Source organism: Leucoraja erinacea, chromosome 28, assembly GCF_028641065.1.
Source record: "Leucoraja erinacea ecotype New England chromosome 28, Leri_hhj_1, whole genome shotgun sequence".
In the NCBI taxonomy this organism is placed as follows: Eukaryota; Metazoa; Chordata; class Chondrichthyes; order Rajiformes; family Rajidae; genus Leucoraja; species Leucoraja erinaceus.
In genome coordinates this window covers 12212134-12226889 of record NC_073404.1, presented here as the reverse complement: position 1 = coordinate 12226889, position 14756 = coordinate 12212134, and the positions used below count along the sequence as shown (strand labels likewise).

Sequence of the window (14756 nt, the reverse complement as noted above, 5' to 3'; positions counted from 1 at the left end):
AGCTGCCAGCAGATCAGGCTTGAGGGACTGAGCTGCCATCCCAAGAACCCATACCAGCACTCCAGAAAGCCCCCCCACTGACCACCAATATTGGAATTGGTGGAGAGGTGGAATATTGTGTTGGGGGACCAGCCCTTCCATGTGAACATGGGACCCAACGGGTCCCACTTAGTCTAGTACTTAACTAAAACTCTCATCTTGTCCTCTTCCAGTTTGTGTTGTTTTTACATTTTCCCCAAAACGGTACCGGATAGTGCTACAATTTTTCGCCCTCTGACTCGCCATTCTCCTGTGCTGCAAGTGCACTAAGTTCTGTTCCAATCGGTGAAAAATTACAAAAGTTATTGGTCTTCTCTCCTGTCATTTTCCGGGACGGCGACGCCTTCCGGCACCCGCTGTCAATCACCGGTGGCGAGAATAAAGCTGAAGGAGCGGAGTGAGCAGAGTGTGGGCAGAGGCTGTGTTCCGCGGGCGGAGGCGTGTTTGTGGGCAGAGGCGACCACCACCACGATGAGCCAGGAGCCGCTGCTTGCGGCCAGAGCCGGGAGCCGTCTGAGTGAGGACACTCTGGGTGAGGTCAGGGCCAGGAGCCACTGATTGCAGCAGGAGCCGGGGATGGGAGCCTCTGAGTGAGTCAGGAGCCAGGGACGGATCCTCGCTGAGTGAGGTCGGGCTGGGAGCCACTGAGCCACTGAGCCTGGAGCCGAGGCCGGGAGCGGCTGAAGGAGGGGGGGGGGGGGTTGAGGGAGGATAGAGTGCGTGGGGCGTGAGAGGAGGAGGGGGGGGAGGGGCTCAAGGGCATCACAACGGGAGCCCGTCAACCGCGCCTGCGCAGTTGGGGGCTATGCGTGAGTAGTGGAATATTGCGTTGGGAGACCAGGCCTCCCGTGTGAGAATTGGACCCAATGGGTCCCACTTAGTCTAGTAGAGAGCTAGAGTTCAAGTGAATGAAAGATATGCACAAAGTAATGATGATCAAGAAAAGATGAGGCCCACAATGGTACATTGTTGGTGTTAACGAGTTAGTTTCACTGTCTGTATAGCTCATTAACACCTAACCCACAGCTAACATTGTGGTCTCCAACTCTCCTTGATCATCGTATATCTTTCATTAATTTGTTCTATATCTCTCAATATCACCGTCTATATCTCTCGTTTCCCTTTCTCCTGACTCTCAGTCGAAAAAAAGTCTTGACCCAAAACATCACCTGTTCCTTTTCTCCAGAGATGTCGGCCTGACCCGCAGAGTTACACAATACACAATACAATTTATTTGTCACTTGAACCTCATAGAGGCTCAAATGAAATGTTGTTTCTACAGTCATACACACAAGAAAAAAAGACCCAAGACACAACACAATTTACACAGACATCCATCACAGCGCATCTCCTCCTCGCTGTGATGGAAGGCAAAAATACTTATCTATCCCCTGCACTCCCCATTCCCCTCCCGATGTCAGAGTCAAAGCCCCCGGCAGGCGATGGTAATTGTCCCGCGGCCATTAACGTGGCCGGGTGATGCAAGGCCGCGCTCCGGGTCTTGTTGTTGGAGCCCCCGGCGGGCGCTAGCAAAGTCCCACAGCCATTCCAAGCCGCGCCGGGCGATGATGTAAGGCCCCGCTCCAGGTAATCTTCAACCCCGCAACTCGGGCGGGAGAAGTCGCCATTGCGGAAGCCCCGAAAAGCGGTCTCCCAGCAGGGACCCCGCGGGCTCCCGGTGTTACCGTCTCCCGGACCTGCGGTAAGCCTCTGAATCCCCGGGGGTCGGGCCACAGCAGCGCGCCACCACAGCTCCACCCGCTCCGGGCTCAGCCAGCTCCATGATGGTGGGTAGCTCCGCAGCTCCGCGACTGGAGCCCTAGGTCTCCGTGCAGGGGCTGCTGGAGGCCGCCCCCACCGTGCTAGGCCCCAACGACAACGGACACACCCGACACACACAAAAGCCCCACACCCCCCCACACACACACACACCACACACACACACACACACACACACACACACACACACACACACACCCCACACCCCCCCCAGTCCGCAGAGGCCACTGCGACGTGAGTCGCGCCGCTCACCAGATATTATGATGTTACTCCAGTCTTTTGTGTCTACCCACATCTATTAGTTCTGTCAGGCTCTGCAGGTTAATACCTCTTGCTAGGTGGTGGCCCTACAGTTTACAGCTCTCCTGTTATTCCTCAAAGTACTTTGTTCTTCGCCTCTTTCAGTCTCTGTCTGTCTGGACTGCGTTCCATCGAAGTCTTTTGGCTTCCATTGGATTCCTCCTACAGGGAAGTGTTAGAGTCGAGTGCTGTCTGTCCCCTGGGCTCTTTCTGTGCATCTCCACATGCAGGACTCGACAGACCCACTCCGTCTGCTCATCTTGTCCGTGGTCTATCCCGGCTCCCTCTGCACCAGTTCCATCATTGACCAATGGCGGAGACTTTTTTCCAAGAGTTTGCTGACCTGATCTTCAATTCCCTTTCAGTCTGTGGAAGAATATTGAATCTTACATTTTCCTTAATCCCATGGCCAGATTGGACAGCAGGGATGGTCCACCGGCTGCTAAGGATGAAGACACGAGTCCTGGAGCTGAGAGGTGAGATCCCTCCCTTCTGTTCATACTCAGTGGGTGCAAGGGGGACAAAACCAGTGGGGACAAGGAAACAGGTCTCAAATGAGTGCAGGAACAATGCAGTCTCTGTATCTTCAGTGATCCTAGGTATCTTGCAGCCAGTGACTATACTTTTGACGTGTAGGCAGCATGATAGAGCAAGAACCATGGCCTCCATTTGTACAGAGCAAGATTTCACAAATGTCTTTGAGGCAAAAGACCAAACCATATGGGTTATTTTTGAATTGAACTAATTTGCAGTTGTACAAGATTTTGGCAGGCCGTACATGGAGGATTTTGTTTTATTTTGGTCACCGTGCTATGTGAAAGATAGAGAAAGATTAAGCTGGAAAGGGTGCTGAGAAGATTTACAAGGATGTTGCCAGGACTTGAGGGTTGGAACTGCAGGAATAGATTGGACAGGCTAGGAATTTAATCCTTGAAGTGCAGGAGGCTGAAGTGTGATCTTATCGAGATGTATAAAATCATGAGGGGAGTGGGAAAGGTCTTTTAACCAGGCTGGAGAATCAAAAACCAGAGAACATCTTCTCTGGTTTAAGGTGCAAATGGAAAAATTGAATGGGAACCTGAGAGGCAATGTTTTCACACGGACAGTGGGTGTGTGAAACGAGCTGCCAGAGGAGGTAGTTGATGCAGGTGCAATAACAAACTATTTTAAATAAAGGGTTAATTTTAAGAAGACATTTGGACAGGTACATGGATAGGAAATGTTTAGTGGGATTTGGACCAAACACTGGCAACTGGGACTATCTTAGATGGGGCATCTTGGTTGGCACGGCATGGGAGATTTGTTCACCCGACACACGCTGGACGTGATAATGAGCCTGTCAAGTTGCCGGCAGCCCATAATACCAATGCTAAACATGCCAAGTTAAACTATTCTCTGCACCCACGTGATTCATTTCCCTCCACTCCCTGCATATCCTTCACCCTATCTAAAATCCTCTTAAATGCAACTATTGTATCTGCCTTCACCTGCACTCCTGGCAGCACATTCCTGGGTAAAACTCTCTGGGTAAAAAAACTTCCCCTGCACATCTCCTTTGAACTGTCCTTCTCTTACTCAAAGATATGCACTCTAGTCTTTCACATTTACACCCTGGGATAAAGTTCTGATTGTCTACCATATCTATGCCTCTCATAATTTTATATACTTCCATCAGGTCTCCCCTCAACTTCCCATGCTCCAGACAAAAGAATACAAATGTGTCCAATCTTTTCTCATAGCTAATACTCTCTAATGCAGGCAGTATACTGGTCAATCTCGTCTGCACCCTCTCCAAAGCCTCCACATCCACAACCAGAAGTGTACACAATACTCTAAATGTGGCCCAACCAACGTTCTGAAGAAGGGTCTCCACCCAAAACGTCACCTGTTGCTTTTCCCCGGAGATGCTGCCTGACCTGCTGAGTTACTCTATTCCTTTGTGTCTGTCTCAAAGTTTTATAAAGCTGCAACATGATTTCCTGATTCTTATACTCAATGCCCCAACTGATGAAGGCAAGCAGACCATATGTTTTCTGTACCACTGTATCTACCTGCTTGTGTTGCGATCTACTTTTTCCAATAACTTGGTCAAACATGATTTCTATTCACCAACGTTTGAACAGGCAGCTCCACAGCCTTGGTCTTGACACATCAGCAGCAACAGGGTCCACGTCAGACCTTCCTCTGCTGCAAACAGCAGCAAAGATGTTACATCCTAACAGAGATCTGCTCCTCTCTTTTGTCAAGGAATCTTTGCGATCTCAACTCGTTCAGGCTCCAACTCTTCGGCGCAATATTTAAAGGCAACCTGGAGATGATTGACAGCCTCTTGCAGAAGATGGAGGCTTCAGACTGGAACCTCTCGCACCCTGCGCTCAGAGGTAAGAGTCCAGAGAGAGAGGTGGAGACTTTACCCGACCCTGCACCGTGTCTGCTGAGGGCCTCCCTCCACCTCCAACAACTTGTCGGTGTGTGTGGAGAGGATGTACTGATGATCTTGGAGGCAGTTCGAGGCATGGGAGCACAGGGTACGTCGAAAACCAGAGAGCTGCTACCTCACAGCTCCAGCAACCCGGGTTCCATCCTGACCGCCAGTGCTGTTGATGCACGTTTTTTTACAGGCAGCATCCATGGAGGGAAATGGACAAAGTGCAGTTTCTCCTATTATTTCGCTCCCTGTTTTCCCCATTACCTTCTTCCTACATCCTCTGGTTTCTCTGGAATTCTCTGCCACAGGATCTGTGGAATTTTCTGCCACAGAAGACAGTGGAGGCCAATTCACTGGATGTATTCAGGAGGGAGAGTTGGATGTAGCTCTTGGGGCTAACGGAATCAAGGGATATGGGAAAGAATCAAGGGTGCACTGATTTTGGATGATCAGCCATGATCATATTGAATGGCGGTGCTGGCTCAAAAGGCCGAATGGCCTATTCCTGCACCTATTTTCTATGTTTCTGTTTCTCAATTCACTTCTCTCCTTATCTGACACCTTATTGTCTTTCACCTTTGTTTACCCATCTGCCAATCAACTCCCCCCACTGTCTCCACCTATCAAGCCTGTCTCTGCCCAGCCTCCACCACTCTTCCAGCTTTCTCCCCCCTTACTACAATCAGTCTGAAGAAGGGTCCCAACCTGTAATATCACCAATCCATGTTCTCCAGAAATGCTGCTTGACCTAATGAGTTACTCCAGCACTTTGTGGTTTTTGCTCAATATTCCGGTACCTGCAATTTTTTGTGTTAATGTTCTAGTTTTATAATCATCTACCCTGGTCAAAAAGACTTTCACATTATCCATTTCCCCTCATGATCTTGTACACCTCAATGAGAACACTCCTCAGCCTCCAACGCTGCAAAGGAATAAGTCCCAGTCTACCCATTTTTACCTTATATCGCAAGCCCGTTGTGTTCTTGCCTCGCCTCTCTTTTCCAACTTCTCCCTCCCACACCATCAGGCTGTAGAAGGGTCCAGACCTGAAACGGTACCTGTCCATTCCCTCCCCAGATGCCATCTGACCCATAGAGTTCCTCCAGCTTCAGTGTGTTGCTTCAGCGCCTGCACTGTCCCTCGCCGATGCTCTCTTTCCGGAATCTTCCGCAGACCCCAACACGGGCCAGACGTGCCTGATGAAGGCCCTGCTGAAGATCACCAACAAGGTGGAAGAGCAGTACCAGGACAGCGTGACGGTGCAGGTCGTCAGGAAGCTCATCTCCTTCTCGCGGAGCTGCGGAGACCTGCCGCAGTTCGTCAACGCCGCCTACACGGACAAGATCTACCGGGGTAGGGCGTCGCTCGCCGCCGCTCCATGCCGCCGGCCCCCTGCTCCCAGCCCATGTTCACTGTCTGTTTTGTTTCCAGGGCAGACGGCTCTGCACATCGCGGTGGAGCGCCGGCGCTGCGACCTCGTCCGGCTCCTGATGCAGAGCGGAGCCACCGTCGACCCCATGGCTAAGGGCAGCTTCTTCCGCAACAAGAGACACAAGCAGTGCTCCTTCTACTTCGGTGGGTGGGGGCCAGGCAGAGCCGCATGCACCGGCTGGTGTACACACACGTGTGCAAGGACCGGCCACTCATGGTGGCATCCAAAGATCATAGAGCAGAGCATGATCTTTGGTGGCACCCGCACAGTGGTGGGGACAAGACACCAGCTTCATACAGGGGCGTGTACATTGAGGTGGGGGGCAAGGTGGTAGCCATACACTGGAGACATGTACTCGGTTGCGATGGCAAGCACTGGCCACGCACAGGAGACATGTACACAGGGGTGGGGGAAAAGGCACTGACCACATATACAGGGTGGTGCTTGCACAGTCGGGAGCACACTAGGGGGAGTGCAAGGAACACATACCCAGACGTGCAGTCAAGCACGCAGGGTCACATGCACAGAGACGGGCGCAAGACACAGGCCACAGACGGAGGATGTGCACACAAAGATGCACAGTGATCTGCAAGCCAGTGTATATTTGCATTTATTTATCAGCGTATTTCAGTGTGAGCAGGCCAGTATATACTATATCTCTGTGTTCATCTCTATGTATTCATCTCTGCGTTCATCTTTGCCTATGACATTGTTTCCCAGCTAAAACCAATGCACACATGGATATACTCAAGACAAACACACATATACTGTGGCCAATTCATATGTACACGGGTTAAAACACACACTTTGACTTTGATATATAGATGGGCCAATGCAACAAGGTATATTCTGACTACAATATACAGGCTGTGAATTTGTGTGTATATTTTTGTAACGTTTTATATATTTGTGTATTTGCAGCTAAAACATACATAGATGTACACTGATACATTGGCCATTACACGGAAACAGGCCCTGCAGTCCAACACGTCTAGGCCAACCAAGGTGCCCCATGCGCTAGTTCCCTTTCATGTGCTTGGCCCACATCCTTCTGAACCTTTCCAATCCATGTACTTGCCACATATCTTTTTAATGTTGTTATTTATACCTACCTCATCCTGGTTTTTGTTTTAGAGATACAGCGAGGAAACTTACCAAGTCTGTGCCTACTAGGCTGTAGGCTGGGGTGCTTTTTCCTTTAAGTTCATGACCCAAATCACGTAACTACTTGAATTTTTAACATATTGTGTAAAAATATTATAGAAATCACACCTGAAACTCGTCAAGAACAAAACCTGCACATATATTTATTTAAAATATGAGAAAAACCTCCAATTTTCCGAGTAGCGATTGTCCAATCAATGCATGTTTGACATTGCGTTGGACGCCAATTGACCAATCACGCGCTTTGTTTCATGGTAGCTAGGCAGCGAGCACTATGGGATCATGGCTGCATCCTAATTAAATCAAAACAATAGCAAGATTTTGAAGGAATAAAGGTAATGTTAACCTTGCTGATAATTTTGTTCTACAATTGATTTATCTTTGTAAAATTATGATGTGAACTGTTAAATAGAAATGATAAATAACAAATGTAGAGCTAGGGTAGGATTAGGGTCAGTCAGATGGTCAGTCAGAAGTCAGTCAGTCGGTTGGTCGATCGGTCAATTAATTGGTCAGTTGATCAATCTGTCGGTCTGGCTGTCAGACCGCCGGTGGATGCTGTGAAGGATCGGTCGGGCTGTCGGACCGCTGGTGGGTGCTGCGAGTGGTTGGTCGGGCTGTTGGCCGGCTGGTGTTGCAGCGAGTGAGCGTACAGACTGACAGAGCCGGCGCTATGGGGGTGTTGAAGGCGGCCCGGGCGGCGTGCAGGGCAGTGCTGCTACCCACCATCATCACCATCATGATCCAGAAGGCCACACATACGGAGCCTGCAAGCTGGTCCCAAAGTGGCTCCGGCTCTAGCTCCAGCCTTGGGGCAACTCTGAAAGGGGGGGGGCGAGTTAGGGTTAGGCATTTTCCTGTCAGTGGAAGATGCTTTAGCCTTTCCCCAGCCTGGTACTGCCCCAGTCCCACTATGGCCGTGACCCCCACTCTGCAGTGGGCTTCAGTAAACGGGGGAACCCACAGCAACTGCCCTCACCCATTAATTAGGCTGGTTCAGGAACCGGACCTATGCGGCAGTCTCATTCAAAATATGCACTCACAATTTTATTAATTATATTATTTTTATATAATATAATTATGTATAATTACAGTCATATTCACAAGTCATATGGTATAATAATATATGGTTTAAATAGACAGCAGCATGGAATTAGGCTCCTCATGGAGTAATATGAGCATTGAACACTAGATGGCGCGTTCGAGCTTATTGTTTATTAATTAATGTGCAACTTTTGACACTGACGAGTTATGACTTCCTTCACAATTATATTTTATCTAAATCTGTGCAAAATATCAAGTAGTTCCCAGACATGGGTCATGAAGGTTAAATCTAGACACATTTTCGAGGCTTGGCACACAGCCTATACCAGCGATCACCCTTACACTAGTTCTATCCTACACACCAGGGACCAATTTTACAGAAACCAGCAACCTACAAACCTGCACGTCTTTGGGATGTGGGAGGAAACCAGAACACCCAGAGAAAACCCACGAGGTAGAACATACAAACCACCGCCCAGACACCACCAGTAGTCAGGATCGAACCTGGGTCTCTGGCGTTTTAAGGCAGCAACTCTACCTCTGCGCCATTGTGCCGCAGGTAAATGCACACAAATATACCCTAACCTGTACCCAAGTATACAGTGGCTGAACACACAGATGTGGACTGGCCAATGTACATGAGTATCCAGTTTTCAATGTAAAGACTGTGACGGGGTGGGGAAGGAGGATGAGTAGGGGAGGGGCAGGAGGGGAGGGGAAGGGGGGGGCGAGTGGGAGGGGGGGGGAGAGGAGGGGAGGGGATGACAGGTAGCAGGGACAGAGCCTGGACATACAGCACTGATTGTTTCCGTGGCTTTGAACAGGAGGCTTCCCGCTGGGGCTGGCTGCCTGCACCAACCAGCCAGAGGTGGTGAGCTTCCTGATTGAGCAGGGAGCCGACCCCCGGGCCCAGGACCGGGCGGGCAACACGGTGCTGCATGCCCTGGTGTCCATCGCCGGCGAGACGGCAGAGACGCGCACCTTTGTCACCACCATGTACGACCTGCTTCTGACCAGGAGCGCGGACCTGGAGCCTCCTGGCAACCTGGAGAAGATCGCCAACCGCAAGGGTCTGACTCCGCTAAGGCTCGCTGCCTGCATCGGCAAGATCGAGGTAGGTGCCCGTGGGCCGGGGAGGTGACCGATTCTTTCCTCCGTCTCCGGCCGACCCCCAGGCTGCGGCGGGGAATGTCGTGTGGGTCAGCCATGTGTAGACCAGACTGGGATGGAGTCTGAACAAGGGTCTCAACCCGAAACGTCACCTATCCCTTCTATGTAGAGATGTTGCCTGTCCCGCTGAGTTACTCCAGCATTTTGTGTCTATCTAGGACAGACAAGTCTCTCCACCAGGTGTGCCGGGGAACCAAATCGTTTCTCGGCAGCATCGAGCACTTGGAACATTGAACAGTATAGCACAGGAGCAGGCCCTTCAGCCCAGTGTCCATGCCGAACATGATGACAAGTTAAACTGATCTCTTCCACAACATGTGATCCATATCCCACCATTCCCTGTATTTCCTTGTGCCTGTCTAAAATCCTCTTAAATGCCAATATCGCATCTGACTCCAGCACCACCCCTAAAAGTGCCTTCTAGGCACCCACCTGATCCATGTAGGCTGATGTAACCAGCCAACTGAACCATCCTATCACTAACTAGAGAGCAGTTGTGACCTACCCTCTACCTCACTAGAGACCCTAACCCTTATCAGACTTTACTGGCCATAATCTTGCACCAAACATTATACCATTTCTCCTGTGTCTATACACAGTGGGTGGCATGATTGTAATCATGTATAGTCTTTCCACTGACTGGATGGCACACAACAAACAAGCTTTTCGCCGTATCTATACTGGTGAGCTGGGCTGGGCTGGGCTGGGCTGGGCCGTACCGCCAGGGGTTCTTGGGGCAGGGAGTTCCCGGTCAGTGCTCAGACCCTCTGCTCTTTCCTTTCTGTAGATATTTAAACACATTCTGGGACGGGAAATAAAGCAGCAGAAATACAAGCACCTCTCCAGGAAGTTCACGGAGTGGGAATACGGGCCGGTGTCCTGTTCTCTCTACGATCTGTCGGGAGTCGATACGATTGAGGAAAACTCCGTGCTGCAGACTGTCGTTTACAGCAGCAGGAATAGGGTGCGTAGCACACGCAACGTGTCACACGGAGCATATAACACGTGGAGCACATGTTACACAGAGCACGCAACACGGGGAACATGGGTCGTCCCACATGTAACACGGGGAACGTGTGTCAGGGCATGTATCAAGTGAAGCATGTAGCAGGCGGAGCCTGTCACACGTGGCGTATCATGCAGCGCACGTAGCACGGGGTATGTGTGTCACACGGGGGTCGTATCACGTGGAGGACCATATCACATGGGAAGTGTGTCGTCTGGGACATAACGTGGGGACCACATCACGCTGGGACCCCTCTCCCCCTCCATCTCTCCACCCACACTTGCCAGTGAAAGGAACCACAAGAATTACAAAGTAATAGACAATATAATACTGGGCTGTGATGCTCGTGGATAAAATGGAAAGCGTGCCAATAGTTCTTGTTTGAGAGAGATATGGCACAGAAACAGGCTCTTCAGACCACCTAGTCTAATTATCAAGCGCCCATTCACACAAATCCTACTCTCATATAATCCAACTAGATTATCTCTACTTTGTTATAAATTCCCCACAGATTCTACCACTCCCTACACATTAGGGGCAATTTAACCCATAGACCCGCACATCTTTGGGATGTGGGAGGAAACTCGTGTGGTTGTAGCGAGAACATGCAAACTCCTCACAGACAGCACCTGAGGTCAGGATTGAACCAGGGTCTCTGGTGCTGTGAGGCAGCGGCTCTTTACCACTGTGCTGCCTGCTGGCCAGACCCCGGGGATGCCTCGAGCAGGCTGCTGCAGGGGTGGGTTTGCCTGGTGGCGATGGCACCCATGCAATGGGATGGGGAGGGAGCTCACTGCTCACCACACATGGCACCCATTGCCCGACCAACCCAACCTCCGCTGATTCCAGAATCGACATGAGATGCTGTGTGTGGAACCGATGAACGAGCTCCTGCAGAAGAAGTGGGAGGATTTTGGTGCCTACATCTTCCTCATCAGCTTCCTCTTGTACCTGTCGTACATCATGTGCCTGACCATCGTGGCTTCACACAGACCCAAGGGAAGCAAGGTAGGTCTGGGGGGGGGGGGGGGGGGGGAGGGGGGGGGTAGACGACGACACTGAGTATCCTGATCCAGTTCACCTGAACTCTCGGTTCACCTGATTTCTGCCCGTTCAATGCCCTCCGAGAGTTCAGGCATGGTCTTTACCCTGGGGCCAGGGGCCGCACCACACAGAAGGTAGAAGCGTTGTGTTACCTCTCACAGAGGTGGGGGGGGGGGGGGGGGGGGGGGGTGGAAAGGGAGGAAAGGGAGGGCATTGAACACTGCCCTCTCCAATGATGCCTACACCCCAGCACTGTAGAGAGGTCACCGCATTGGGTCCCTGTTGCATGTGGGGGGGCGCAGCAGTAGGGAGATCCCACCACGACTGTCCTCAACGCTGCTTCATCTGCTGGTTTCAGACGGTACCAGAGGACTGTCTCAGAACTATTAGTTGGTCCGTTGCTGCAAAATTACAATGTAGTTCTTGCCGAGTACTCTGCTGCCGATGATTAACAGACACTCTGCTCACCCTGCACAGGCTTCGGGGTGCGTGGTCTGGGTTAAAACCCAGAGCTACATCGTGCTGGCTGCTGTCTACTTTCTCATTAAGGAGGTGAGTTCACTGCCATTTACTCTGGACAGCGGTTCAGCAGTCCGCCCCCCACCCGCACTTCACCCCCCCCCCCCCCCTCATACTTTCGGTATTTTACAGATGTGGTTCGCCCACCAACCTCCCACACCTCGTCGAGAAGCCCCCGCGGTCACAGGGGGACCGTGCAGACTCCACACCGACAGCGCCCGAGCTCAGGATTGAACTCAGTGTGAGGCACCGACAATACCCCATGTCATCCAAAACTCCACCAATGTCACTGGGCCAGGATATCCCACAATTGAGAACGGCATTGAGAGGGTCTGCAAAGGGGTGTCTGAAGTCACCTCAACCCCTCCCACCTTATCCCCCCCCCCCCATCCAATGTGACCACAACTTGTCAGAGTATGTGACACAGAGATTTTTTCAACACAGAAACTGCTCTGACAGAATGGCTCCCACAGCCAGTCAGGCCCCAATCTGTGTCTTAACCCAAAACAACCTCTGTCCGTTTCCCTCCATGGATGCTGCCTGACCCATTGTGTTTCTCCAGCACTTTATGTTTTGCTCCGGATCCCAACATCTGCAGTTCCGTGTGAGGCTCCACTCTCTCCTCACCAGCTGCCAACATATTGCCGCGACTCTTTCTGACAGTCGCACCTAAAAGCAGTAAAAACAATAATCCTTTTTAACTTTGAACACTAAAACATTGTTATACAGCAGCCTTATGTTGACAGGGCAAGGACCTGGGAGAGCACAGTGGCACAGCAGTAGAGTTGTTGCCTCACAGTGCCAGAGACCCAGGTTCGATCCTGACTACGGTTGCTATCTGTACGGAGTTTGTACATTCTCCCCGTGACCTGCGTGTTTCATCTCCAGGTGCTCTGGTTTCCTCCCACTCTCCAAAGACACACAGGTTTGTAAGTTAATTCGCTTAGACAAAATTGTAAATTGACCCAAGTGTGTGTAGGATAGTGTTAGTGTACGGGGATCGCTGGTCAGTGCGGACAGTGTGGACCGAAGGGCCTTATTTCCATGCTGTATCTCTAAACGAAACTCTAAACTAAACTAAATCCCAGCACGATTCCTGGCTGGAAACACTAAACCACTATTTCCCCGTCCGTTACAGGGGGTTGAGATAGTCTATCTCCGGCGTTCTGACATACACTCCGTGCTGGTGGACGGGTCCTTCAACGTCCTGTAGTAAGTACTGGTCAGCTGTGTCTCAGGAGAGTATGCGGGAGAGGATTGGTGCGGTGGGCCAATGGGGCAGCCGGGTATGAGCTGGTGATCTGTGTGTGCTGATTCCATGACTGTACAAGTTGGAGCGGGTGTGTTTGAGAGCAGAGAGTGTGTATCAGAGAGTGAAGCTGTGAGTTTGCCGGAACTGCCTCCCCCGCCCCCCGCTCCCTCCCCTTCTCCCTCCCTCTCCCCCACTCCCTCCCTCCAACCCCGCTAACGTTCCCTCTCCCCCCACTCCTGCCCTCTCTCCCCAATCTCTCATTCTATTCCTGCTCTCTCATTCTTTCCCCCCTCTCCCCCAGGCTCTCTCACTCTCTCTCACCCCCTGGGTTCCCTCTCTCTCCCCATTCTCTCTCTTTCTCTGTACCCAACCCCCCATTATCCCTCCAGCATGTGTTGCAGGCGGATTATAACACTTCATGTAACCCCCTTACTCTCTCTGTGTTGTGGGCAGCTTTGTGCAGTCGGGACTGGTGATTGCCTTCAGCTCCCTGTGCTGGGCAGATGTGGACGGCTCCCAGATCTTGCTGGTCCTGAGTCTGGCGCTCGGCTGGTTCAACGTGCTGTACTACACACGGGGCTTCAAACTCACCGGCATTTACTGCGTGATGATTAAGAAGGTAAGTCAGGCAAAAGCTCCCTGAGGGGAGGGGCCTGTCCCAGGTGCAAGGGTACATCATTAGGCAGCTGTTGCATTGCCACATCTGGACTAATCCCCGCTCAGCCCACACATGGGAGATCGGCCAGAGCTCACAGGGAGAGGCTGTGATCATCACTGAGACAGTACAGTTTGTAGTCCAACCAGTCAGATTATACAACATTAACACGGATCATCCCTTGAAAGATTTGGAAGCAGCTTCAGGTGGTGGTACAGTGGGTGGAACTGCTGACTCACAGCGTCAGTGACCCGGGTTCGATCCTGACCTTGGGTGCTGTTCGTGTGGAGTTTGCCCATTCTCCCTGTGACTGATTGAGTTTCCTCCGTGTCGCCTGGTTTCCTCCCTCATCCTAAAATTGTGCATGTTTGTAGGTTAATTGGCTCCTGTAAATTGCTCCTAATGGATGTGAAAGTGGGATTACATGACGGTCGTTCCATTGCAAGGTTAGAACCGTCGGATCCATTAACCACCGAGCCTTGCCTTGTGTTTACAGATTATTCTGCAGGATATCCTGAGATTTCTCCTGATCTATGCGGTTTTTATCGTGGGATTTGCAGCAGGTAAGCCCTGGTTCAGTCGAGCGTTCACCTACAGTGGTCCTTGTATGCCCTCTCCTTTCACCCCTGGGCTGATTTCTCGGGGTTTCAGGCTGGGTGGAGGTGAGCCCCTCCCTCATCCCCGGCGTGTGTGGGTAGTTGGTTCAAATCTCGCTTCTGAACAAGAACCCAGGCTGACGTCGCGGTGCCGAGGGTGTGCAGCACTGCCGTAGGCCCTGTCTGTCGGGGTGACGGTAACCCAAAGGCCACAAGTAGCTGCAAGAGGTCCAGCAGTCTGAAGAAGAGCAGGAATTCTCCTGGCCAATGTTCATAAATAACATGGGATAGGGAGAGGGGAAGAGTGAGGACACGGCACAGCTGTCTG

The 14756-nt window shown here is 51.4% G+C and overlaps 1 protein-coding gene across 1 annotated transcript in view; it reads left to right on the top strand.

Annotated features, from left to right (window-relative positions):
* LOC129710452 (uncharacterized) overlaps nt 1–14756 on the top strand; it is a 74090-nt gene that overhangs the window by 12549 nt on the left and 46785 nt on the right. Inside the window, exons 6-16 of the mRNA XM_055657407.1 lie at nt 2484–2594; nt 4366–4499; nt 5720–5899; nt 5978–6121; nt 9011–9300; nt 10144–10320; nt 11212–11370; nt 11884–11958; nt 13064–13137; nt 13631–13796; nt 14329–14395. Coding sequence (XP_055513382.1) covers nt 2484–2594; nt 4366–4499; nt 5720–5899; nt 5978–6121; nt 9011–9300; nt 10144–10320; nt 11212–11370; nt 11884–11958; nt 13064–13137; nt 13631–13796; nt 14329–14395 — 1577 coding nt within the window. The remainder of the gene's footprint in view (nt 1–2483; nt 2595–4365; nt 4500–5719; nt 5900–5977; nt 6122–9010; nt 9301–10143; nt 10321–11211; nt 11371–11883; nt 11959–13063; nt 13138–13630; nt 13797–14328; nt 14396–14756) is intronic.